Below are 26,343 nucleotides of genomic sequence, written 5' to 3' on the forward strand. Positions count from 1 at the left end.
AGAAGCCTAGAGAAACAGAATGTATTCTAAAACAAAACAAAACAAAAACCCCACCCAAACCCAAACCAAAAAAAACCAAACCCAAAACCCCAAAAACCTAAACAAACAAACAAAAAAACAATACAGAAGTGGTAGACCAGGTCAAACAACCTGCTTCACCTGACTATTCTTACCCAATAAAACCATTTTATATCTCTGTATAAGGGCATTTTATGCAAGTGTACACATATATCTTTATAAGCCCAGTCCTGCAAGCTTTAATGAAACTGTATGAACATTCATACCAAATTATGGAGGAGATTAAATCTTTTATGATTAGATGATGATGCAAAGATAAGCGCCAGACATTTAGAAGATCTATACTTATAATACTTGGAGGCACAGCTTGCGAAGTTTTTCTCCTCACCATTTATCTTCCTCTTCTCCAGACCTTCAAGTGGCAATACAAGTACAATAGCAAACAAACAGAAGTTTCCAGCACCGTTTGAAATGCTCTTGCTGAAGAAGGGAAGATGTTGCAGCAGTAACTCAGGTAGGCAAAAGGAAAGTTGCAGGATGACACATATACTCACAGGAATTGTGTCTACGACGGAAGCCTTTGGACTGAGTCAATGTTTCCATATGTCGATCCATGTAGCTCTTGGAGCACTGCTGCTGTGGAGAGATGATAATATCCTGATTCTTCATGTCTGTTCTCCTTGGGATATTCTGCGGGGCGCTGCTGGAGATGGGCTTCTTTAACACCTTCCCAGTGCCATTCTGACTGGGACCCACTTGGCATCCAACACCAGGGATGCCCATTTCTGTCTGCTGCAGGTCCCCACATTGTCTGCTCTCCCCTGGTCCTGGGATCTCCAGAATTTTCAGCTCAGTAATGTCACGTGCCCTAAAAACAGGAAAAGAAAACCAGACATTGAGGAATTTGGCATCCGAGGTACCTTTACAAAAAAGAACCCCTAAGGAAAAACATGCAACATTGTACAGTGTTTTTTTTCTGATGGCATTATCAATAGAAACAATAAAAAAATATTTTAATACACAAACACAGAGGATATTTCCACAGACATCAAAATATTCAACTGAAATGGTACGAATCTTCAAAATAACAACTCAAGTATTTCTATACTGCACCTGGATTGTGTTTGAAAGGTTCTGTTCCTAGCTGAAACAGGAATCAGTCAAGCAGCAAATGGAAGCAACTGGCACAGGCCTTTGCAGAAGTCTGCATTAATTTAACAGTTTCTAGATAATATAATTAATCTGAGCCTTGAGGCTACTATTACTTTTAATCCACTTCTACAGAAGGCTACCCTTAGATTAGTGCAATTCATGCTCAGACAACGATGGCGCTTCCTGTTTCCCCAGAAAAAGGATAAAGAAAACTAATACAGCACTGGGCATGAGCCCAAATGAAACAAAGAAGTGGTTACGAAGACCTCCATTTGCACTGATTGCAAGAAATAAATCAGAAGTTAGGGTCTTCTATTTTAAACTTAATTAGTATTTGTCCAACTGGGATATAAAAGTAGCAAAAGCTTGCTACAGGCTTCCACACATCTCCTGAAAGAATAGGATCATCGTCTTTCCTCACTCTCTCTCTCTTCAAAACCCAAGAAAAAAAAAAAGAAGAGTATTGACTTTGGGGAATCAATCTTATTTAAAAATCAGTGACTCAGAGTCTTAACTATTGTAATAAGCCAGATAACAGGAAAATGTCCAGTGACAAGTGACTCTCATTTATTCTTTTTAAGCACAGTGTTACCAGGAGCCGGTGGGAAAGAACTCCTGAGAGCTACAATACTGCTGCATTAATTCAGCTTTTTGGTTCAAAAATCTCTCCTGTCTACACAGAGGAAAGAACATGGCAAGAGACAGAGGGAATGGAGTTGGATTTAATAACTGTACTTAATTTAATTGTATTGGAGCAATAATTTTAATTGATCTACCACTCTGCTTTCTCTTCTGTCACACTTTAATTACATATAGGACAGGTGCTGAGGGCCAAACTTTAAGAGAGTATGCCAGCCCCCTCAATCACCTGAAAACCAAACAACAGAATGTATACACACAATACATACATATATATATACACACATACACACACATACAGAGAGCCTTACCCACAAATAACCTCCAAGTGTGAGCTACACCACTTCTAACACTAGGATCGCAGAGCCAGAAAATAATCTCCTGCACACAAACTAACAGAAACACGAGAGGCACTTCTCATCCAAAGACGCTCAGTAGCAGTAGGGAGATTTAAGGCAAAGTGCCCGTTTCTGGGGAAAAACAAAACAAAACATCCAAACCACCACAGACCTTGCCTGGAAAAACGCAGGAGGAAAAAAGACAGACACTAACCTGAAGGTGACTTCTGGCACGAGGCACTTGACCCCATTATGGAAGGGCCGTGTCAGGGAAATGGTCTGGCTGACCTGATCCACAGCAGACACTCGTCCTTGGTAGACTCCCAAGCTTTCTCCACAATTAATTGACACAATGCTCCCCAGCCAGTCCGTAGCCATATTTCCGGCACACAACTGCTGTAAAGAAACACAGGCCTGGCTGTAACAAGATGCAGAAACTGACAACCTGAAACAGCATCAACGGCATCCCCTGGCCCAGAACCCTGGCTCCCACCCAGGCTCCAGCTTTGTCAGCTTCTCCTTTGTGGGGTGGAGATAACATCCATACAGACACCGAGGATCACAGTGAGCGTGTAGATCCCTGGACAGGGCTTTGCCTTAACGATTGCTTGCGACACAGATCACTGTTATCATCATTAAACAAATAATTTTGTAGCTGAATTCAAGACTAACAGCTTCCAACAGCAATATTTAGTATTTAGTTCTGTCTGCGGACACTCTCCCTGTAATTTCAAACAGGGAATTAATCTTCACTTCCCTTTTTTAAAATTTTGGCATATGAACACTGGGACAGAACAGTTTTTGTGAATACTCAGCAGTGAGATTGATCTCTGCACATACAAATTAAAAACATCACCTTTAAGGGAAGAAACAGATACAGAGCGGGGGAAAAAAAAAACAACACTGGAGCCCAGGACAAAAGTCTTCATGCTCTCCAGAGCCAGGAGTATTATTACTGCCACAATTAGATAAATGAAAAAAGAAAGCTGCACTCCTTTCCAGCACCAACTCCTACCTGAACACAGGAGAAAAAGCGTACTTTGTTTAGTTAGGTGTTCAGTCCCACGTAATTCCCTCAGTTTTGATGCTTGACTGAACTTGTATCAACACACTTTGAAGCAGCTACGCACTTCTTTTGATCTGAGATTTCTTCCTCCAGACAAAGAACACAGGAAGATGACAGGCTCACTAGCATCACAGTAGCGCAAAAGAGCTGACAACCTCATAAATGAAAATGTCTACCATGTATATTTGCCTTTCATGCTGTAATCAACAGTAAGAGGGAGAACACTTGATATTTACTGTAAGGAACACAAAGACAGAAAGCACAGGAGATAACCCAGGAAGATTAACATCAATATATTAACCACATTTCTGTGAGAGTCATTTTAATTCTCTTCAAGCTCCTCCTGTCCTGAGCTTCTTGGAAAAAGATGCAAGGAAAAAAACCCTGGAAATAACTAAGATGCATGCGTGCTACCAGAACTAACTCACTTCCCCCAGCTTTCAGGGAACTGAAAACAGGTAATGCTTCAAAGAGAAGCAAATACTAAATTTGGTCACTAAGCCGTAAATTCTTCAGGAACAGCCTCCTTTCTTTCCTGTTTCTGTGTATTTATATTAACCTGTGAAAACAATGTCTGGATTCCAAGATGACAGCTGATAAAAAGCACTTTCAAAACACAGATAACACATCCCCAAGTATCTGCAGTAAAACTAGAATTTCATTCCCTTTCCTACTTTTTCTACCTCTTTTTGAAAACAAGGAAGAGAGTTCAGTACACACGACCACCTTACAAGGATCCTTTTCAAACATAAGAGCCTCCTTTTACCAAGGGGAAAAAAAAAAACATAAAATCTATGTTTGCGTGCAAACGTAAACCAAAAGAAGGGAAACTCCTCAAAGGATCTCATTCTACTACTTTGTGTACGAAACATTTAGAAGAGGGAATGAACTACACATACAGTGAACGATTTACTACATCACACGTGACAAAAATGAGCACATTTGTTTGTTTACATACACTTGGAAAGTCAAAACTCCTCTCTAATATTCTGCCTTATATACCGAGCTTTTGCCATACAACTCGCAGATATTCCCGCACATCTCATATTTCAAGTATATATTACTTATGTTCCTGCTAGTTTTAGAAGAAACTCAAGTCACGGAGCTTATGCAAACATGTATGCAGCACTTAATAAGCAGAGTCTGTAAGCGATAACTTAGCATGTGATGAGTTGATAGCTTTGCACGCCAGGCACTGCTGCTTGAGAAGAAAGATGCCGCTATGCATGTTCTCCCTGTCTGAAAGATGAGTTGGCACGGAGGTGGCTTCGCTCATCTAGGAGGAAAGCAGCCATCGAGCCTACCCGCTCCGTACCCGAGAGACAAGCAGGCATGGGATATATGCTCCCAACAGGGCCCGTCTCCCCGGGCTGGATGAGGGTGGGCTGCCTCCAGCCTGAGCCCCACCGGGAAACACAGGGCCCCGCCGCCCGCCTCTGCGTGGACCCCAGCAAGAGGCGGCCTGCTGACGCCCGGAGCCCAGCGAGGGGAGGCGCTCAGCCCTGCCTCCGCAGGCCTTCCCCTCCCCAGCCGCTCCCCCGGCCCGGCCTCCCCACGACGGCCCCGGGCATACCGGGAAGGGCCTGGCGCCACGGCCGCGCCTCACGGGAGGGCCGGGCGAGGCCCAGCCCCCTATCGAGGGCCCCGGCTCCCCGCGGCCCGCTCCCGCCGCCCCCCCCCCGGGGCGAGGGGACGGGGAGGGGGACGGGGAGAGGGCCGCCCCCGCCTCACCTGCGCCCGCCGCTCGCTCCCCGCCTCACCCGCGGCCCCTCCGCCTCGGCGACGCTCGGCGCTTCCGTCACTTCCTGCCCTGCGCCCCGCCTGGGAGCGGCGCTCAAGCCACCGGCGGGTGACCATAGAGAGGCGCGGCGGAGTTGACGCTCTACGCATGCGCGGTGGAAGCCCCCCACCCCACCCCGCCCCCACCCCCCGTGTGCAGCGCCGAGCACGGCCGCGCGCATGCGCGGTGCGGCCCCGCCATCGCCGCGGCCTCCCGGCGCCCTGCCTCGTGTCCTCGCGGTGTCTGCCACGCGTCCGTCACCGCCGTCACACGTCCTCCGTCATGAATCCATCACCTCCATCCCACCCTCATCGCCTCCATCACACCTCCATCCCCTCTGTGACCTCCACCACACCTCCATCACCTTCCTCACACCTCCATCGCTTCCATCGCACCTCCATCACCTCCATCTCCTCCATCACACATCCATCACGCCTCCATCACCTTCCTCACACCTCCATCACCTCCATCACACCCCCATCTCCTCCATCACACCTCCATCACACCTCCATAACCTTCCTCACACCTTCATCACCTCCGTCACACCTCCATCACCTTCCTCACACCTTTGTCACCTCCGTCATACCTCCATCACCTCCATCTCTTCCATCACACCTCCATCACCTTCCTCACACCTTCATCACCTCCGTCACACCTCCATCACTTTCCTCACACCTTCATCACCTCCATCACCTCTATCACCCCTCTATCAACTCCATCTCACCTCCGTCACACCTCCGTCACCTCCGCCACACCTCCATCACCTCCCTCCAGCTCACTGGCAGAGGCACGGACGCATTCATCTCCTGCTTTCTCCTCGGCTCCATTAAAATCAGCTTTTCCCTGCTCCGAAGCCAGAGGCTGTTTTGCTCGTTACTCGGAGGAAGGAGCGGGTGGGGTGCTGGATCCGTGCTCCAGCTGACCTTCCCGAGCTAAACAGCAGGCCGTGCCGGGGACGCTAATTAAAAACAAAATCATTACAACAGCAGTCGGTAACAATAATGCGAAGGTCAGCGAGGTCACGGCGGGAGGAAGGCTCCTCTTCTCGAGAGCAGCCTTTCCACAGTGCAGCCACAAAATTAAAAATAACTCTGTGGTAAAACAGGTGGCATCATTAAAAAAGCCACTGAATTATTCATCTGTCCTTTATGTCCCAGTGATGGATGGAGTCAGATATTAACTTCTCTGCACTTATTTTGATTTTATCCCTGTGTGGGGTGAGAGCAGCTCACACCACAGAGCATCCCAAGACAGGGATTTGGGGAGGAGCACGCTTTTCAGCGGAAGACTGAATTTTGCCAAGATTCTTGATATTATACCCCCATTCCAGGGCTTGGCTAAACATTTGTGCCGCATGAAAACGTGCCTGTGGAGCAAGAGCGGTTTCCTACCCTGCTGAGCTGGAAACCCCAGAGGGCTGGCCCCTGCAGGGATGCCACTTCAGGTACACACAGACCCCAATTTTCCATATACTTCCTTATTATTTGTATGGCAATTTAATGTTTATTGCCTTTTTTTTTAAGGGAAGTTATGCAAAGCCTCAAAAATAATCATGCTCTGAGAGGGGCAAGCATGGAGCAGGTGATGACCTGAAGCATCCTTCCACAGATTGCCTCCCTGAGGGTTGTAGAAGGCTGTTCTCAAGCTATTGATTCATTTTTTTCAGGGATAGGAGGACTAGTCCCGATTTTTAGTGAAATGCTGAACTGAGCCAGAGCTCGGCATGACCTTTCCACAAATCCTAGCTAAGGTTTTAACTGCTCCATATGCATAGGGAGAGGACCAGAGCCAACACCCACGAGGACTAAAAACTCCCCCTAATGCCATGGGTGTCACAGCCCCAACAGTAAAGGAACAACCAGCTCATGTCCCCATAGGAAAAATTCAGATGCAACATACCCAAGTCAGATTTTTAAGGATGTAAAAGAGGTGTGGGGTTCCCCCCCCCCCCTCGAATCTTTTCGCAGAGGAATAAAACCAGCAAGAAACTTAAGAAACTTTCATATAAGTATTTATTGTGTTAGAAATACCGTGCAGTTTATATCCCAGCATATGGATGCATTCCACACAGGTACAAACAAGCAGGAATCACTGCTCCATTTGCCATGAGAATTTACCTTCACGCTCGCTAAAGCAGACTGCAACATAAGGCAGTGCATCTCCTGCAGTTCTCAAACCCTAGCTCCTTTTACTAGTCTGAATATAGAAATCCATTGCTTGCTAAAAAAAACAAATACAAGTTAAAAAAAAAAAGCAGCAAATACATAGTCTGAAAGCCAGAAGTGTTCTACTGTGCCTCTTACTGCTTCTTGTCCCTTATTCTCAGTCCTTTGATACTTTCCAGGAGGCTTCTTGTTAGGAGTTTAGCTAATATCTCAATTTGTGAACAGCACTACTTATGGATATGTATTTTTTTTTTTTCCTGGTAGGCTGTCACCGAGGACTGGTAGAAACACTTGGGGATTCACGTCATGAAATTACATTCAGGAAATTCAGCTGTGTGAGGGTGCACCCAGAACGGGTCCACTCGAGATGGGTGCTGGCACAGAGGTAGCTCTGGCCTCTGCATCACCTCAAGAGCAGCCAGCTGGAAAGCAGGGAGAGCCCGTTCCCACCGGCATAAGGAGCTGAAGGCTTTGCAAACAGCTCTGCCAAAGAAGCTTGAAAGACTGTCACCCCATGGGAAAAGGCTGGCCAGGTTCCTCAGGGAGGAACCTGCAGGTTTATTCCTATTTGGTGGATGAAGGGAGCTGCCCATGGCGGCTCCAGCTCTCTCTGCAGCACTGGGCAGGGCAAGGACACCCCTACTGACATCCCACACCATTTCTCCCAGCCCAAAGCATCCTCCTCCCCACCGCAGGGCTGCAGCCCCCCCCGACCTGCCCAAGAGGGATGAGCAGGCTGGACCTCTGGTGAGCTTTTCTGCAGGCAAGGGCATTGGAGCTGGCTAGAGGGGCTGAGAGGAGCCCAACAAAGCCGGCTTTATCCCTCCCTGCTTGCATTTACTTGAGATGAACAAGCCTCCAGTGAAACAACGCAGTGAGGAGCTGTGTCGGCTTCTAGACAGCATTAGCAAAAGCAGGCTGAGTGTCCGACTCCAAGGGCTCGCTTTCTTCTGCAAAGCGATGCTTCCTCCCGCAGCTTATGGAGAGCTCTTCATGGGGAAGCGCTTCTTAATCTGGAAGCACTCGCATTTCTTGTATTTCATTGTCAGTCCATACTGAGGAGTGATGTCCACCTTCTCCCCGGGGCGGAGGCTGAACTCCAGCTGCTGCAGCATTGTGGCCAAGAAGAGGAAGACCTCCCACCGGCCGATGGACTCCCCGATGCATCGGCGCTTCCCCAAACCAAAAGCCATCACTTTGTCGCTCTCCGTCCTGCTTATTTCAGTCCCCGCGGCATTGAGAAACCGCTCGGGGCTGAAGGTTGAGGGGTCTTTCCAAAGCTTCCTGGAGCAGAAAGAAGACACATCTGAGGAAGCTGTTTTCACCCACCGTGACGGGGACAGCAGTCAAAAAAAAAATCTTGGAGAGAAGCATTGCAAAACTATCTTATATCACCGTCCAAAAACTTTGGCAACCTCTATCCCTGCTCTAAAATGCCAACTGTGTGTCAGACCCCATCAGCTCAGTCTATTGAAACCTCTATTTCAAACTCAGATTGTGTTTGCCTGTGCAAATACCGGGGATGGATTTAATTCAGCATGTAGTATCTAAAGGTCCTGCAGTGTCAGCTGAAAGGAGAAAAAGAAAATCTGTGCACAGAAATTCGTCAGCACATCTTAAAAAGGAAGGATGGAGACCTGAGGGTTTTCCCACCTTGAATCTTCCTATGAAAACTTCCCAACCTGTCCCAGCCTGGCTGCCGGGAGGTGCCAGGTGGGATTTTCCAATGCCTTAGCTGAGAATTTCTGCTTGGATATGGGGAATCCTCTCTGGCCCCAAGGACAGCATTCCCATTGCAATGCTCACCAGCGTATGCAGGAGCAGAAGGAATATTGTAGTATTTCTCTACTGCTGGGCTATTTGGATACAAAGGTCTTGATCTTCTGATCCAAGATACCTGATCTGGGAACCACCTTCTGCGTCAATCTTTAGTCACCTTACTCCCCCAGGAGGGTCTCTACTGGAGGGCAGTGGAGGGGTAAGATGGGGCTTTGGTTTCCAGATGCCCTCTCTATTCACCAAAGCTGATTATCAGCAATAACAACACAAGCCTACTGAGTTTAATGAGAGTCACATCAGGACATTTTTCTCTCTGAAAGAGGGAACCAGGCGGTTCGCATTGAGCACATCCAGAGCCATCAACCCGGATCACAAGGGCTGCTTGGCAGAAGGATCTACAGGTTCCTGATTATTCAGCAGCCCAAGCTGCCAACCCTCTCACGTACATGGAAAGTTCGGTGCATTGAGGACATCACCACATTATTGCACATGAATTGGGTAAGCCCTGGTGTTGGGGAGCTGCTGAACCAGTGACCAAGCAACCCAGAGCAGCTCCATGCTCAGGAGAGTCAAGACTGGGCTCAACATCAAAACCCACAGAATTTTTGATCTAATCTGCCTTTTCCTGCCTTCACGACCCATTCGGCTTTTGGCATATTGCTCTAAAGGATCAGAGTCATCTTAATGCCAAGCAAACCCATCACAGCCTGGATAAGCACAGGGGATTTGGTATACTCACTCATCATGATTCACTTGCCACTGGTTGATAAATACACAGGTGTCCTTGGGGATGTAATAACCATTCAATGCTGTTGCTTTTGTCGTACTGAAAGAAATACGGGTGGAGAGGAAGAGAAGTTAAGAGGAGACCCGCAGCTTCGTAGCGAAACAAAGCTTGGCAAATCCGAGGAGTGTTTCGTTTTCAGTGTGCTGTTTATACTCTTAGGACTGGCTAGGAAATACCCCAATTTGTATTTGTGAGACTAAATAGTCTTAGTAACACTTTTCCTCAAGCAGAAGGATTCCAGTTTCAGGAAGCTGGATGAGTTGTGATGTGGTTTCTCCCAAGGCAGGAGGAAATATAAACCCAGGGCTGTTAGCCATCACTCACCATCCCTCCACTAGCAAAGGCTCTGGAGTGAAACTGCCCTCAAAGTGAAGGATTCCACCCCAGGAGGGCAGCAAGCCAAGCGTCTGCCAGCCCTGAGGGCAGTGGATGCAGCCACAGGCACCAACGCAACGCAGGAGCTGCACTGTAGGCAAGCATGAAAGCCACAGGGAGCTTCAACAAAATAATTCAGGCTGTGCACTGTAATATTTCCCCATAGCAAGGATTGATTCCCAGGCGTTTATCTGCCTAAACAGCACCTCCCAGAAAACCACTCCAAAAAAAAACCCCAAATAACATGTCAGCTGCTCCAGCCCATACCTGTGCGGGATGGTGAAGGGCAGGAAGGAGGAGTGCCTGAACATCTCCAGGATAAAGGCTTCTGTGTAAGGCAGCATGCCCCGGTCTGACAGCCTCGGTCTCCTCTCCTGGCCGATGGTCTGGTCTGCAGGAGGTCGAGAGGAGGCAGTGGGTTGGGGTCAGCCCTTGCCAGAGGGGTTTTGGCCCTGGGGGAAGCAGGTTCATGGACTCACCTAGTTCCTCCTGGATCCTCTTCTGGATGTCAGGGTACAAGGCGACATACATGAGGCTCCAGGATAAGGCAGTTGCCACAGTGTCAAAGCCTGGATGGACATAAAAAAGGCATTTAGTTGCCCAAAGACAACAGGCGAGAAGGTATTTACAGACCCCATCACTCTAGATGCTTGCCAGGGAGCGGTTCCCCATCAGCTGTCACTGAAAAGCCATCTGCTCTGGTCACCACTCAGGAGAGTGCCCATGAGCCCAGCAACAGCTCCAAACACCCAAGCATGGCCAAGGTCTCACCCCAATGGCCCCACTTCCCCCTCCCAGCAGAGAGGCTTTACCCTTGGAAACATTCTCACCTGCCCCAAAGAGGTCGTTGACAATGCTGATGATTTTCTCATTGGAGAGCGGGGCACGGACACCCTCCCCTATGGTCTTCTCCTGGCAGTGCTCAATCAGCGAGTCCGTGATGTCCCGGATGTGCTCCTAGGGAAGAGCTGGTGGGTCAGGGACATCACAGACACCCAGGGCTGGGCAAACATCTCCTCCCCCAGCCATTGCTGGCTCCTGGGGGGATTAACTGCAGGTTTGAAAGCTCCAAGGAGCTTTCCTGGGCAGAGGTGGGGAAACAAGGGAGTATCCTCTTCCCCCCATTGCCAGGCAGGCAGCTAATTGTAGGCATCTCCACCCACACCCAAAAGCATCCAAGCTCTTACCTTATCAAAGCTGGTGTAATGCTCCTGGACAATTTTTTGCACAAAGAAGCTGAAACGCCTGTTGATGTCCTTAAAGAGCTGCATGGTGCGGCTGGGAAGATACTGGAGCACAGGGATGAAGTCAGCAGGGTTGCCAGAAGCAGCCACATCCCCAAATTCATGGCTGAGGTTCACTATATTGAGCAGCTCTTGGTCATTGTGGTCGTAACGCTTGCCAAAGCACATGGCACAGATGACATTGGCCACAGAGACCACCAGGTACCGGTTAAGGTCAAAGCTCTTCTTCTCATCCATCAGCTGCAGGAACTTGGTGACCAGGTAGTTGGCCTCCTTGGAGACATGCTCCTCCAGGAGGCAGGTGGAAGAGGAGGTGGGGCTGGGGGTGATGGAGAAGGTCTTCAGGGCATTCTGGGCCAGCTTTCTGCGGGCTTTCCACACCTCCCCTGAGTCTGGGCTGAAGGCCAGGCTCTGACCATTTGAAATGTATCGGAAGCTGTGGAGGTCAGGGCGCCCCATGAATTCTTCTCCTTGCTTCACCAATGCTTGCCTGATGGTGTCCAACCCGCTCAGCACCAGGACGGGCCGGGTGCCAATCCTGACCTCCATCACGTCCCCATACTTCTGGCTCAGCCTGGTCAGGGCCAGGTGTGTGTCCTTCCTCAGCTCCAGCACGTTGCCGAGGATGGGGTAGCCTCTGGGTCCTGGGGGGCTCTTCAGCCCCTTGGGCACGTGCTGCCGGAGGGACTGGATAAGCAGGAAGACCAGGCAGAAGACGACAGCCGCAAGGAGGACCTCGGTGGCTGAGACAATGCCTTGGCTTCCCACCAGCGACATTGCAGCCTTCATCACTGCCAACATGCAGAAACCTTAGTAATAAACCAAAGGGACATTATGAAGGAGGGAAGGTCCATGGAGCACCTGTAGTTTGAGATGCTCTTAGTAGCAACTGCTCAGGACAGGGTGCAGGAAAGCTGTCTTAACTTCTGATCCAGAGCGGCATTGGTTTTCCACACTTTAGGAAACTGCTTTTAAGGGAAATCAGTTTCTTTTTGCTAGCCAGGAGTGAAAGGAACAGGTCCCATGGCTTTTTGTCTCTATGTCAGGGTAGGAAATGTGCTCTCCTAACTACAGGACCTCTCTTTCATACTGCAAAGTCTTTTCCAGAGCGCTTGACTATAGGAGAGCTGAATCCTCCTGATTTGAGTCATCTGGTGGCTTGCACTGAGCCACTGCTCACAAGCAAACTAAATACAGCATTGCCACAAATCTTCCTAAAGATCAATGGCCGTGAAAGCTAACCATGGCTGTAGCATGGGGCTAGCAGGCTGTGGGCACCCTGCTCCCAGCTCCATCAGAAATCCCTCAGAAAACCCCAAGCCAGGGGTAGGAAGAGGCTGGGTCTGAAATCACACCTCCTCTTGGGTTTGGCAAGGTGCTACACCCTGCCGTGGGACACCCAGGTCCCATGCAGTGAGGAGCCTGAGGGGCTGCTGGGAGCCCTGCACCCCAGTGGGTGCAGTCTAGCTGGGACCCCCTTCCCAGCCCACAGCTGTGGATCATGGCCACCCCAGGGCAAGAGGGGTCATGGGACAAGGATTACCTCCAGGACCCTGCAAAAATCACCTTCCAACAGCTCCAGGCAGGATGCTATGGAGATTTGGGGAGCCAGAAAGGGGGGACACCCTGCAGGTGGGCACACTCCGGCCTTCCATCCCTCGGGGAAGTGCCCCCCACCCCTCTCCATCCTCCGGGCAGAGAGCCGTGCCTGGCAGTGAGCAGCCCCGACGGTACTCACCTGCGGAGCGGAGCGGCTGGGGGCCCGATCCTCCCGGCAGGTACCCCGCTCGCCCTTCGCTCCTGCTTTATATGCATAGCCGCTCGCTCTGATTGGCCCGGCAACCTCCCGTCACGTGACCGAAGCCTAATCATAGCTGACGTGCGTCCAAACTCCTAAATAACTAACCCGGACCCCCCCGCCCCCCCCTCCCCGCCGTGCCAGGAGAGGGGCCGCGCAGCCCCCCGGCCACGCGTGGGCTGCGGGAGCCCTGCTCCCCTGCGTGTCCCTGGGGGGGAGGCTGCAAGGCGACGGGCGAAGGGGGGGGGGGCCCGACGGGTCGGGCGGGGGGTGTCGGTGCCGCCCGTGGGTTACCGACCCGGGGGGGGCATCGCGTGCGAAGCGGGCGGGATGTTTGGGCAACCCGCACCGCCCCGGTCACTCCAGTCACGCTACCGGCAGGATCTTAAAGGCGCCGGTCCCGCGCCCCGGTTCCCCCCCCGCCCCGAGCCCCGCCACGGCAGCGCCCCGGTTCCGCCGCTTCTCCCCCGCAGCCCTCGCTGCGGGCAGCCGGCCCCAGCCAGCCCCCCACCCCCGCCGGAGCCCGCAGCCCCGGGGTGTCCCCGGTGCCCGGAGCCGCGGGGCGAGCGGGACCGTGGGAAAATAGCCCCGGTGTGCGCCGTGCCGGGCAGCAGGGGGGATTCAGCCCCCCACGGGGCTCCACGAACACGTGGGGATGAGCGTGGACCACCGTCCCCACTGCGATTGCCCGCTCCGCGTCCCACGGGCCGGCGGGGGGGCTTGCCCGTCTCTCCGCCGGTGCTCCCCGGTAAAGCAGAGGGAGGAGAGCCGGGGGGGTTCACCGGATTCGTGTGTGTGTGTCCCCGCTGCGGGGCCGCCCTGCTGGCCCACAGCCCGGATCGGGTCCCCGTGGGGAAGGGGGCGGCGGGCCAGCCCCGGGGGTCACGGCCCTCGCTGCCCCGGTCCAGTTAAAGATTGTCCAGGTTCGCGTGAGAAGCCGCCGTGCCCTCTGTCACCTCCTGTCGCCTGGGGACAGAGTGGCCCGGGCGTGGGGATGGGGCAAGGGGTGCAGCCGGAGATGGGGGGCACGTCGAGGGCGATGCCCCGGGGACCAAGACGGGTGTCACGCAGAGTTTGCAACTGCAGCCCCCTCATCCCCGGTCCCCGTGGGGTGACAGGCCAGGACCTGCCCTTCCGGGAGGACAAGGGGGACCAGCCCGCAGCCCAAATCTCACCCCCTCCACTCGCATCCCTGTCTCCAGCCCGGCCACAGCAGGATGGAAGAGGGGCCGGGGGGGTCCCGCCCCACCGGGGGGTCCCAGAGGTGGCACTGGGGACATCGCGTGCGAAGGGGCTCCGGACAGAGCTGGTCACTTACAGTCACGCTATGGGTGGGTGTGTGGGGGGAAATGCCTTTTAAAGGACCAGGGCGGTGGCCCCGTGTCCAGGAGCCTGGCCCGGGGTCAAGGCGGCGCCGGAGCAGCTTGGGATCAGCCCCCCCGGCTGGCTGGGGGTGGGGGTGCGGTCCCCAGCACCGGTTACACCCTCGGCTTGGTCCCCTCTGCCACGGGATGCGGCCATCACCTGCAAGGGGACAGCAGTCCCCCCTGCCACACATGTCCCCCTTGGCAGGATCCAGGCGTCCCAGCCCTCTCCCACCACGGGGAAGGGGGAAGAAGGTGGTTTCCCACAGTGCAAAGGGGGGGTCTCAGTCATGCCACGGCGAATGTTCCCTTTGGGGTCCAGCGGACACCGAATGGTGCCCCTGGCTGCTCCAACTGTCCCAGACAGGGCTGTCCGATGTGCTGTGCAAATGCCCCCCACACTGCCTTTCCCCACAGCTCGGGAAGGGGACTGCTTGGGACACGCGGACCACACAGGACACATTGACGTGTCCATAAACCCCAGGCGGAGATGTCTCCACGCACGCTCGCACACACCGTGGCACCTCATAAAACACGCGCAGGCACCCACGCCCACAGCTCCCGGCGAACCCAGGTCCCTCCTGTCGTGCGTGAGGCTGGAGTGTGTGCATTCACCCCATCTATATGTACACCTATACAGGTGTGTTGCTGCACATACAGGCTGCACACACAGGTCGCGCATACAGAGCTGACGCGCATCCATGCTCTCCTGCAGTGCATGTGTGCGCATTTTAACACATGCCTGGTCCAATGCACACAAACACGCTATATGTTTCTTATATACGCATAAATAACTCACTTGCCTGCAAATGCACAGCACATTTATGCTCTTGTGTGTATGTATTTGCACGTGTTCACGTACACACGTGCTCTGCCATGCGTGCACATGCCTGCAGGCACCATCGTCCTCTTGTTCACGTATATCCTTGCACGCACATGCTGGCACGACCATATACACTAACAAACCCACAGGCACGCAGCCGGGATCCTCCCCGGAGCAGTGACCCACAGAGGGAAGCACGGCGCATCCGTGTGCGCTCACAGGCGTGTGCCAGCCCTGCCAAGGGCAGGGGACTGCCAGTGGCCCTCCAGCTGCCCCCGTGGCCAGCGCCGGGGAGCTGAGGGCTCAGCGAGGGGCGGTGGCCGGGGTGGGAGCCCAGCGCTGGGTGAGGATGTGTTTGGGGCGTGAGGCTGCCTGGCACGCAAGGCAGCAGCTCTTAACGCTGTTCTCATCAGGAGGCACCCAGCCCTTTCAGGGCTTGGCAGCGAGCACGGAGCAGGCTGGGAGGGAGGGGGGGGAGCAGGGAAGGGGATGGGATGGGAGGGTGCAAGAGGGGCAGGTAGGTTCTGGGAAACCCCTCTGGGGTTCCTGATGCAGCCCCAGGACCCTCCCCAGCTTCTCCAGCGCTTTGGGATATGATGGATCAGGAGAGGCTGATGTGAGCTCTCCATCAGTGCAAGGCCACCAAGGTCCCAACTGCCTGGGGGGCATCAATCTGCCCACCCCCGTGCAGTGGAGCCAGGTAGATCCATAGGGATGGGAGATGACTACTGGATCCAGCCCGCGAGACAAGCTCCACATTGCCCTGCTGCTGTGAAACCCCAGCCTGCCTCCCCAAAAGTGCTCCCAAGCATCTTCCTCACTGGGAGGCATCGCCTGGCAAAGCAGGGGCTGGTAGGTCTGCGAGGTGCCTGGCAATTACCAGAATGAATATTCACAGCAGGGGTTTTGTAACTGTTCTTGCCAAGCGTTAATGAATAGCATCATTGCTATTAATGAGCCCGATTAGACCAGATGTTGAAAGCCTTTATTAAATATTAGCTCAGCTTTTACCTGGGCCAAATTCCCACTGTAGTTTTCAAAGACTGAATGAAACTTAGGGCTGAACCCCAAAGCTCTGGCTCATTCCTTATGGCTAATTAATGTTCCCAGCTCATCCTGGCTGCACTTCTGAAAGCCCTGAATTTTGCCCCAGTTGGAGCAGCAGCCCATCTCCTGTGGATCTCTGCCACATCTCCTGCCAAGTGGCACGCTGTGTTTTTGGAGGGGTGAATTGCCCCAGCCTTGCCATGCACTGCCCCTTTCATCTCTCCTATCTCTCCAGCTCACCTCCTCCCCTCTGCCCCGCCACTCCTCTCCCTCGCTGCCTATTTGCCACGGAGGAGCTGGGGGAAGCGAGCCAGCCGCCTTCTCACGCAAACCTGGGCAATCGTTAACCTGAGCCTGGCTCTGCTGCTGGGCCAGAAGGTCCTGCCACCACCAGTCCCAAAGCACGGGGATATGCCGGATGATTCCCTGGGGATGGAGAGGGCTGTGGCCACCTATGCTTTGCTGCAAACACATCCCCTCACTGCTGGAAGCAGCCGGAGCCTGCAGCTCCCCGCACCTTCCGAGTGGCCATGGAGGTGACAGCCCTCTCTGTGTGCTGGGAACAGCCTGGTCAGCCCAGGAAAGGTCTTTGGGGGAAATGCTGGCACCCACATCCCATGGGGCAACGATGCTGAGAGCGTGTCCTCCATCCTCCCGAGGGCAGGTCTTAGGGACCCCCTTCTGCCTCCCTGACCTGGGCTCTAGGGCAGGCACATGCCCTGGGCAGGGGGGAGAAGTCACCGTTTGTCCTCCAGAGCCTGTTGGAGCTGAGGAAATATCTTCCCTGGCTTCTTGGGCTGTCTCCAGCCAGGCTCGGCCCCGTTTGTTAATGGGTAGCTATCCCCCAGGGCTTTCGTACCGTGACCTCCCAGAGATAAACACCCGGCCCTACGATGAGGGGAGCACATATAAAGCCGTGGCTTTCCAGGCGGCAGGAGAAGAAGGTCCAGGCAGCAGGAGAAGAAGGTCCAGGTGGCAGAACAGGATCCCCTCTGCTCCCCAGGGTGGGCAGCTGCCGACAACCTCTGCCTATCTTTGCTGGGAGCCACAGGCAGTAAAACGAGCCCTGTCTATCACAAGGACCTGCAGGTAGGAGACAACGTGTGTGTGTGTGTGTTTTTGAACATGGATATATGACTGGGAAGGTCATATTTGCGTCTGAAGGAGAAATTCATGCACCAGGCTCTCCCCTCCCTCCCCTGCCCACCCAGCAAGCCATGCGTTCCTGCAGGGCAGCCCCATGGCATACCCGCTCCCTGTGCCCCCACGCACCGGTGGTCACCCAGCAGATACAGCCTCCTGGCTATAAATCCTCACATATTTGGTGGACATGGGGCCAGCTTCATTGAGGAGTTGCTGTTCCTCTCCTCCTGCCTCCCTGCACTTTTTTGAGCTGTGGTTTTCTGTGCCTTGTTGCAACAGACTGTCTCCCCTCGGCAGGAGCCATGGCTGTGCCAGCAGGTGCTGGGTATTCTGCAGGGGAAGGGGTGCCCTCAGAGGCTTCAGGGGGGCTGGGGTCCCCCTTAAGCGATGGGTATGTTTGGAGTCTTTATAGGTCTCCAACTTTTGTCCCTTGAAAGCCCCAAAGGGCTTCACAGGCAGCTCCATCACCCTGAACTGTTTAAGGGCACTTGGTGCCCTTTCTCACCATCAGGAACATCTGCAGGACTCAACCTCTTGCTAATTCTGGCTCTTCACCACGCTTCTGGTTAATTCCTTTATGGTTCCTACATGCCAGCAGTGATGAAGGCTGTGATGTCGCTGGTGGGAAGCCAAGGCATTGTCTCAGCCACCGAGGTCCTCCTTGCAGCGGCTGCCTTCTGCCTGGTCTTCCTGCTTATCCAGTCCCTCCGGCAGCACGTGCCCAAGGGGCTGAAGAGCCCCCCAGGACCCAGAGGCTACCCCATCCTCGGCAACGTGCTGGAGCTGAGGAAGGACACACACCTGGCCCTGACCAGGCTGAGCCAGAAGTATGGGGACGTGATGGAGGTCAGGATTGGCACCCGGCCCGTCCTGGTGCTGAGCGGGTTGGACACCATCAGGCAAGCACTGGTGAAGCAAGGAGAAGACTTCATGGGGCGCCCTGACCTCCACAGCTTCCGCCATGTTGCGGATGGTCAGAGCCTGGCCTTCAGCCCAGACTCAGGGGAGGTGTGGAAAGCCCGCAGAAAGCTGGCCCAGAATGCCCTGAAGACCTTCTCCATCACCCCCAGCCCCACCTCCTCTTCCACCTGCCTCCTGGAGGAGCATGTCTCCAAGGAGGCCAACTACCTGGTCACCAAGTTCCTGCAGCTGATGGATGAGAAGAAGAGCTTTGACCCTTACCGGTACCTGGTGGTCTCTGTGGCCAATGTCATCTGTGCCATGTGCTTTGGCAAGCGTTACGACCACAATGACCAAGAGCTGCTCAATATAGTGAATGTAAGTGACCAGTTTAGTGACGTGGCTGCTTCTGGCAACCCCGCTGACTTCATTCCCATGCTCCAGTATCTTCCCAGCCGCACCATGAGTTTATTTAAAGATTTCAACAAGCGATTCCTCCATTTCCTGCAGAAGATTGTCCAAGAGCACTACGAGACCTATGACAAGGTAAGAGCTTGCAGTTACCTGCACCAGAGATGTGTCCCTGCTCTCTGCCCCTCTCTATTAGCAAGTTGTTTTTCTTCTTGCAGCCAAGCATCAATGGACATCTATGTTCTTGCAGGTATTGCTGCATGTAGCAAGTCCAGCTGTAGTCTCACTCACCTGTAGTCTTCTCCAAGGTCTTTTCCAACCTAAACGATCCTATGATTCTATGTGCAGTCCAGTACTGCAGTCCTCCTTCTCCTCCACAGCCCTGTATGACAGGGCCAGTTTGTTGGTTAAACATCTGATCTGTGCCACAGGTTACCTAGAGAACCATATCCTTGTTTTCATAGGTTGCAAAAGCAGTAGGGACCATGGGAGCTGAAAGATGATGTTCGCCAGCGCTCATATGACCCTGGGCTCCCCCAGCATCAGGTTGTTGCTCAGTAACACTAATTCCTCTGCTGGTTCTGCTGCCATGACTTGCCTTCTCTTCCTCTCAGAACAACATCCGAGACATCACTGACTCCCTCATTGAGCAGTGCCTGGAGAAAAAAGTGGAAGCAAATACTGCCACGCAGATTCCTAAAGAGAAGATCGTCAATCTTGTGAATGACCTCTTTGGAGCAGGTATCTTTTCCCACCAGTCCCTCAGCTACTACAGATCTTCTCAGGCTCCTCATGTTACAGCTCTGTCTGACCCATCTTTGTCCAACACCAGGCAGCCAGTTTGGGTCTAAGCACTCGTTCTCCTGCTTACTGGTCTTCCTGGACCTTCCAGGGACACCCCTAGAGACCAGCATGGCCAAGGCACGTGCCCTGCGTGTTGTACAGACCTCATCTACATGCTTTCTTCTTTGACCAGGCTTTGACACCGTGACAACTGGCCTGTCCTGGAGCCTCATGTATCTTGTGACGTACCCCAACATCCAGAAGAGGATCCAGGAGGAACTAGGTGAGTCCATGAACCTGCTTCTCCAAGGGCTAAAACCTCTCTGGCGAAGGCTGACCCCAACCCACTGCCTCCTCTCGACCTCCTGCAGACCAGACCATCGGCCAGGAGAGGAGACCGAGGCTGTCAGACCGGGGCATGCTGCCTTACACAGAAGCCTTTATCCTGGAGATGTTCAGGCACTCCTCCTTCCTGCCCTTCACCATCCCGCACAGGCAAGTGCTGAGGTTGCAAAGGAGGTGGAAGGGACAAGGTGGACTTGAGGCATCTTGTTACAGCCATGCCAGCAGCAGTGTGGTGAGAAGCAGGGAGATTATTATCAACTTGTAGAAAGATGGCTTCATCATGGACACAGGGAGCTCACAGTTCTTGTGCAGGGCAATGTGGGAGCTCCCAAAGAGCAATCCTTGCCTTCCACTGACTTCACTGAAGATACTCCACCTGGCTCAAGTAAGGGTTGCCCAATCCAGCTCACAGACAATGCAACTCCCCCTCATAAAGCCATCTCTTTGGGCCGCATCGTTACTTCAGCAGCATCAGAAGAGCCTTTTTGCTTCCCGAACTCTCACAGTCATTTCTCTCTCCAGCACGACCAGGGACACGGTGCTGAATGGCTACTACATCCCAAAGGACCGCTGCGTGTTTGTCAATCAGTGGCAAGTGAATCATGATGAGTAAGTACCTTCAGAGGCAGAAAGCCTCTTGCAGAGACATGCAGTCCCCTTCCTGCACAGTTATCTTCCTGGGCATATGTGGGGTCAAACCTGCTTTAAGAGAAAAAGGAGCAGGTGAGGTATCTACTATATTCAGGGATATTCTTACTGACAGCTCCCCCTGATCCCGCTGAGCTGCCACCTTCCAGTGTCCTCCTACACCCATGGCCAGGAGACACCATATTAGCATCTGATGTTTTCCCTTCCAGGAAACTTTGGAAGGATCCACTGACCTTCAACCCGGAGCGTTTCCTCAATGCTGAAGGGACCGAAGTGAATAAAGTGGATGGGGAGAAGGTGCTGGTTTTTGGCCTGGGGAAAAGGAAGTGCATTGGGGAACCCATTGCCAGGTGGCAGGTCTTCCTTTTCCTGTCCACCTTGCTCCAGCAGCTGGAGTTCAGCGTCTGTGATGGCAAGAAGGTGGACATGACGCCTCTCTATGGACTGTCCATGAAGCACAAAAGATGTGAGCACTTCCAGGTCAAGCAGCGCTTCCCCATGAAGAGCATCAACTGAGCAGTGGGCTTATCCATTGCCCAGACATCGCCAGGGGGCAAAGACCTGGGTGTCCTTGTAGCAAAGCTGGGTCTGGTACAAATTTCTGGGATGATACAATAAACTGAAGCCATTGAAACTCCTGTCTTGTCTTGTTTACTTTGCAGCATTTCTTGCCTTTTTCATTTTCCAGCATTTCTAGTGTTGGATATTCCATCAAATGTTGGATATTCCATCACATCTAGTCTTAGTACCACAAAGCACATTTATGGGGTGTGTGAACTGTGTTTTGCTAGAGGGAAAGGGAATGTACCCAAAACTAGATGGCCTGAATATCATTGGGCTGTATTCTTTTAGAATCGCTCTTTGATAGCTGAAGGACAGCCAACCCATGCCATATTCCCGCAGCCTGAATGAATGTTTAAGATCTTGGCTGAAGTGATGCCCAAAGCTTGGGTGGAGGTGAGGATGATGTTGTTGAGGTCCAGCCAGTATCACTATTTCCAGACTAGTCAGGGGACAAATTTTCACTGGCTGCAATTTACCTTCACTGTAGATGTGTCTGCAGGGAAACAAACCTTGGAAATCTTGGAAAAATGCTAATGCTTTTCCAAGTCCTCTAAGGACAGCCTGGTCCCTTGTTTCACTATGTTTTTAATTGCCTAGCTGACTTGTCATGTCACTCCAAGATCCCATTCAGGAGAGGTTTATCTTTGTCCATAGAGGACCTCAAAGCACTTTAGTGCCTCTTTGAGAATCTATCAGACAACCTTGCACCAGCGGTCCTCCTCCTGCTCAGATTACTTTCTTCAGAAAAATGAGAGGGATCCTTCAAATGAACTGAGCTGGAGGAAAGCCTCCCTGGAGGAACCAGTGTGTTGGAGGATTTCAGCCACCTTAAGCTTAATTCATTACAGTCCCTGCTGGCCCTGAAGGACACAAGGAAGGACACCTTTACCCCTCCCATCACTGTAGTCACCAGGTGTTTCTATGCTGGGCCAGTGATGGCTGTGAAGGGTTTGTGTCTTACCATGACTGCAATGGCTGTCAGTCCCACTGTGCACCTGGCACGAGTTTTGCAGTCCACCTGGGGTGAGAAGATCCACCAAGCCCAACAGCCAGACCCTTGCTATTAAGAAAGTCAAGCTGCTGGTATTCTGGGCTGGAGCAAGAGTGTTTTCACAACGAGGCAGAGAAAGAGAACAGGACTTTCTCCAACTGAAACACAAGAGTTTACATTGGCTGCCAGTCAACCCACACCAGCAGAACCAGATGCCTCCTTTTCTTCAACTTGCATGCAAAGACATATTAGCCAACCCAGTACCTAGCAAGCAACGATACAGGAACAAGTATAACCATCCAGTGCAACACGCACTGCTCTTGAATCTGTTCCCATGGGTGGCATCTGCTCAGCCATAGCCCCAGACCCTGACCAATGAGAGCTCCTTTCAGGTCTGAATACCAATCACTCATCATGCATTGCACAAAATCTTCCAAGAAGAGGCAGAAACGAAAGAGTGTGTTGGGGAAGAAAATGGGGAAGCTGATTGCCCAAGACTTCAGGGAGATTCCAGCTAGAGCAGGGAGGTGTTCAGACCCGCTGAACAAGCCTGAATGAAAAGGAGTAGCTCTGTATGTCCAGGTCCCACCTGGTCACCAATTTGTGATGAAACATTGAGATGATACAGCCTCAGACCCACCTGAATTCACTGAATCAGCCTGAGCAGCCTCACTCCATGTCACACCGGCTTCGTCTTCACCACTCAGTGTCATAATCCCAATATTGCAGGAAAAACAAGGGCGAGGACCGGGAGGTCCAAACCATGGTTTGAGCTGCAGGCCATCAGAGGCCTTGGAGGAAAAGTGGAAGGATGGTCTAGGACAACCCATGAGGTCCATCAGCCAAATAACATCTCCCCTACCTATGACAAGGGCCATACATCAAGGCAATAGAGTCATGAACCACCTTTCCACAAGGGGCATCCCAAAGCTGGCATTCCTGTACTGCAGGGGAAGGCAGAATCATCCTGGACGTGGATCTGGGTCTCTCAGTGCCTATCTTAGTGATTCAGAAGAGCACCAAAACCACCAGGGACTTAGCAGCAGCATGTCACGCCATCCCTGTGGGGTGGAGAAGCTCTCATGGACTTGGCCCGGTGACTCCAGCTGCAGTGGGAACACGCGATGCTGATGCTGGTGTAGGACCAGAGGCCCCGTCTGCTGGAGCCATTGCGTGACTCTCTTGCCCTGAAGGCTGGCTGTGTTTGCTGATAAGGCCCGCAATAAGCAAAGGCAGATATAAAGAAAGAACAGTGGGAATTTTTTTTCTTCCCTTTGGAGATGAGTGTTTTATGGCCGGGGGGCAGATAAGGAGATTAATATTAACATTACTGAGGTGAAACAGCCCCTTGCTGGTGGAAGGTCTCCCTGAGATACATTTATCAAGGGCTGATTGCCTCCCCTGGGGACACTGCTGCCAGTCTCCATCACGTACAGCCTAGAGACCTGGGAGAAAAAGTCACCCCAGTGCAGGATGGAGAAGGGGAAGGGAAGAGGCTCGAGGGGAGAGAAGTGGGCAGATGGTTATCCTTCCCCACGCAGCCCTTCTCTTCATGCTGTCAGAGGCAAAATGCCCCACTTTATAAAGCCCCATCTTCATTTGGCATCTCTCCCTCCCCCTGATGCCAATGCAGACATCCCATGCAGCTGCGGAAGACCTTTCCGGGCAGCTTGCACAGGCAGGAGGACCCCCTGAGACCTTGGTCTGATGTCCCTGCATGCACAGGTCTCCTTGGACATCCTGGCCCATTCAACAGCCTAGTGACCCCAGGTGAGGTCCCATTTTTCTTGCTGGGGATGCTGCAATCAAACTGTCCCTTCAGTCCCAGCCACCCCAATCCCAAGCCCAGGCATCCTGCCTGCTCCTGGACAATACGGTTGGAACATCAAAGCTGAGCAGGGTCCTTCACCAGAAGTTTTCTTTGCCGGGTGTCTTGGCAGACCCCAGCATGCAGGGAGAAGAGCAGCAAGCATGGCCCGAGCATCAAACGACGTACCCCAGCTCTGCACTGCTCTTTGCTCTGGAGCACCCCCAGATCCACCCACCCACCCAGGGACCCTCTGCAAGGAAGGGACCAGAGCACCCTGCTCCTTTTGGGGGTGCAAGATCTCACCTCTTCACCTGCTCCTCTTCCCCGTTGCCTCCTGATAAACAAATCCATCAATCATTGTCATGAAAGCCCCAGTTGCTCACAGTAGGTAAGGGACTCCAGCTTCCCTATCTTTCCCCTAACGATCTTTCTCAGTTAAGCCCTCCAATTGCTCCCCAGGTAGCTTGCAAGTGCTGTGATTTCGTTACTGGAACCAGGGTGGTGATAAGCCGGGGAGCTTTTATCACCCCACAGCCAATTGCTTTTATTGTAGGTTTTAAAATGAGTCAGCAGACCAGCCATGGCAGCTGGGCTTCAGCTCTGCTTCCAAAGGGAGGGACGGTCCCAGCTCCCTCATTCCCACCAGGAAAGGTCCAGGCAGCCACACACCTTCTCCCTTGAGCCGAGACACCCGCCTGGTGCCAGCATTTGGCATGGTGGCACCTCCTCGCCAGGAAAGCCTGTACCCAGCCTCGACACGGGCTAGAGGAACCACTCGTGGCTCTTCCTCCCAGATGGAAGGAAGAAGGGAGTTGCTCCAACACTTAATGGCCCTCCTTGTTAAAAGTGCATCCTGTATTTCTAACTTCTTGCCTTTGGCTGTTTGTTTATTCTCCCATGAGATCTGTTATCAGGAATCATCTCCCCATGGGGATTAACTCTTGGGTGTCTCCCTTTTGCTGCTTGTCCCCAACACTGGTGACAGTCCCTGGACAACAAAAATATCATCTCTTGATGCCCTAGACCTTAAAATAAAGCTCTGAATCACACCTTAAACTCCGTATTTCTGAGCGATGTGTGCTTTCTTTCTGTCAGTGGTTTTGGGGACACTCCCATCTGAGCTGGTGGCAGCTGATCCTCTAAGCGTGGTGGGCTTTGCCTCAGCATCCCGCTTGCCCCACTTGCACCATCAGGCCTTGGGAGCTCTTTCCCATGGAGAAGGAAACCCCCAAACACCATCTTTCTCCTTGCAGCTCCATTTCTGGGACAAAGCTGGGCTCCCCCATGCCTTGAACCCCAGGAGCAGCTGCTGCTTCATAGCACAGGTAACGGCTGGTTTCTGCCTTTTGGGGGAGAAAATCTCTGCTCAGCCTCTAACACTGAGCAGCTTCTGGGGTGCTGGAGCTGGTGGGACCTTCCTCTGGTGAAGTTTCCTTCTGTGGTAGGTTGGAGAAGATGTTGGTCCTCTGCTTGACCCAGGCTGGACCTGTGGATGGAGGAGAGCTCAAGATGGCAGAACTGGACATGTTAAACCTGGTAAGTGGCTCTGCCCCTATTTTGTGAGGGCTCCCAAATCAGTATGAACCTTTCTTCCTCCTCCCACCCTTCACCTCCATCTTCTCTCTGGAAAGGAGACAGTGTTTGGGCTGATTGATTGCCCCATGTCATTAGAGGTACAAGGTACTTGTTAATCAGAGAACATGAAAGCGGGTAAGGATGGAGTTTGTCCCCTGGTTATGAAGGGAACAACGGAGATGCAGAGATAACCGATCCCTGCATGCAAAATGCTGCCAGAGAAAAGCTCCAGGCTCCCGGGAATGGCCTCAAACCTGGCTGTCCCCCCACTCTGGCATGGCCATGGGCATGATTTTCCATGGGGGGAAGGAAAAGAGGGGAAAGATGGGGAGCAGCCCTGGAGCCACATCCTCACGGAGCCAGGGGCCACCAGGTCCCACAAGCACTGACAGCATGAGCCAAAAGCCTGTGGGATTTTGGGTGCTCCTCAAACCCAGCCTCGGCAGCAGGATGCAGGCTGGACAGACAGGATGCATCCAGGGCTGGCAGTCACCTCTATGTCCCCAAAGCTGGTGCTGGGTCTGCCAGTGGCAGGGTAGCACCGGCTACCGCGGAGCAAGGGTAGATCTGGGCAGGTCACACAGGGGGACAGGCTCTCATCTCTCCCCATAGACCCCCCCCACTAATTGGCCCCGTAATAAAGGGTGCCAGTTGACCACTCCGGTCTTGTACCCCTAAAATCTGCTCCCTGAACCCCATCAAGGTAGGTAAAGCAGGGCTGGTGCTGACCCCCCCAGGCCGAGTGGGGTGTCCAGCCTGATCCCACGCTGGAGGTGAAAAGCCACCCGCTGAGACACA

The 26,343-nt window shown here is 52.8% G+C and overlaps 3 protein-coding genes across 12 annotated transcripts in view; 1 reads left to right on the plus strand and 2 right to left on the minus strand.

The window, feature by feature from the left end:
* Positions 1-5,067, minus strand: part of EDC3 (enhancer of mRNA decapping 3) — a 28,912-nt gene extending 23,845 nt beyond the window's left edge. The window contains exons 1-3 of one of the 8 annotated variants that reach the window (XM_087743653.1): positions 4,945-5,067; positions 2,362-2,540; positions 573-886 (exon numbers count right to left, since the gene is read on the minus strand). In XM_087743653.1, the coding sequence (XP_087599779.1) occupies positions 573-886; positions 2,362-2,525 (478 nt within the window). In that variant the 5' untranslated portion in view covers positions 2,526-2,540; positions 4,945-5,067. Of the gene's footprint in view, positions 1-572; positions 887-2,120; positions 2,280-2,361; positions 2,544-3,162; positions 4,729-4,944 lie in introns of those variants that run through there. The other 7 variants (XM_087743652.1, XM_087743659.1, XM_087743658.1 and 4 more) reach the window with 7 other exon arrangements.
* A 1,951-nt stretch (positions 5,068-7,018) lies between these two features.
* Positions 7,019-13,108, minus strand: LOC104016722 (cytochrome P450 1A4-like). The gene is made up of 7 exons (XM_009469652.2): positions 13,082-13,108; positions 11,287-12,152; positions 10,930-11,056; positions 10,579-10,668; positions 10,367-10,490; positions 9,677-9,763; positions 7,019-8,442 (listed from the first exon to the last, which is right to left on the minus strand). The coding sequence occupies exons 2-7, from the start codon at positions 12,142-12,144 to the stop codon at positions 8,136-8,138; spliced, it is 1,593 nt and encodes a 530-aa protein (XP_009467927.1). The 5' UTR covers positions 12,145-12,152; positions 13,082-13,108; the 3' UTR covers positions 7,019-8,135.
* A 4,191-nt stretch (positions 13,109-17,299) lies between these two features.
* LOC104016721 (cytochrome P450 1A5-like) lies at positions 17,300-21,237 on the plus strand. Of its 3 annotated transcripts, none has more exons than XM_087743841.1 (7): positions 17,300-17,464; positions 18,030-18,964; positions 19,444-19,570; positions 19,806-19,895; positions 19,984-20,107; positions 20,480-20,566; positions 20,815-21,237. In XM_087743841.1, the coding sequence occupies exons 2-7, from the start codon at positions 18,107-18,109 to the stop codon at positions 21,119-21,121; spliced, it is 1,593 nt and encodes a 530-aa protein (XP_087599967.1). In that variant the 5' UTR covers positions 17,300-17,464; positions 18,030-18,106; the 3' UTR covers positions 21,122-21,237. The 3 variants fall into 3 exon arrangements, with proteins under 3 accessions (XP_087599967.1, XP_009467926.2, XP_087599968.1); XM_009469651.2 differs by having other exon boundaries at positions 18,114-18,964; XM_087743842.1 differs by having other exon boundaries at positions 18,117-18,964.
* The last annotated feature ends 5,106 nt before the right edge of the window (positions 21,238-26,343 follow it).

This window comes from Nipponia nippon, unplaced genomic scaffold, assembly GCF_047370975.1.
Source record: "Nipponia nippon isolate SJK-2023a ecotype South Korea unplaced genomic scaffold, ASM4737097v1 scaffold_9, whole genome shotgun sequence".
Classification (NCBI taxonomy): domain Eukaryota; kingdom Metazoa; phylum Chordata; class Aves; order Pelecaniformes; family Threskiornithidae; genus Nipponia; species Nipponia nippon.

Coding starts and splice junctions, on each gene's coding strand:
- LOC104016722 (XM_009469652.2), bottom strand. CDS start 12,144: ATGTTGGCAGTGATGAAGGCTGCAATGTCGCTGGTGGGAAGCCAAGGC. Junction 10,491..10,578: donor GAGGATCCAGGAGGAACTAG/GTGAGTCCATGA, acceptor GACCTCCTGCAG/ACCAGACCATCGGCCAGGAG. Junction 9,764..10,366: donor CCCTTCACCATCCCGCACAG/GTATGGGCTGGA, acceptor TATTTCTTTCAG/TACGACAAAAGCAACAGCAT.
- LOC104016721 (XM_087743841.1), top strand. CDS start 18,107: ATGCCAGCAGTGATGAAGGCTGTGATGTCGCTGGTGGGAAGCCAAGGC. Junction 18,965..19,443: donor ACTACGAGACCTATGACAAG/GTAAGAGCTTGC, acceptor TCTTCCTCTCAG/AACAACATCCGAGACATCAC. Junction 20,567..20,814: donor TGGCAAGTGAATCATGATGA/GTAAGTACCTTC, acceptor TTTCCCTTCCAG/GAAACTTTGGAAGGATCCAC.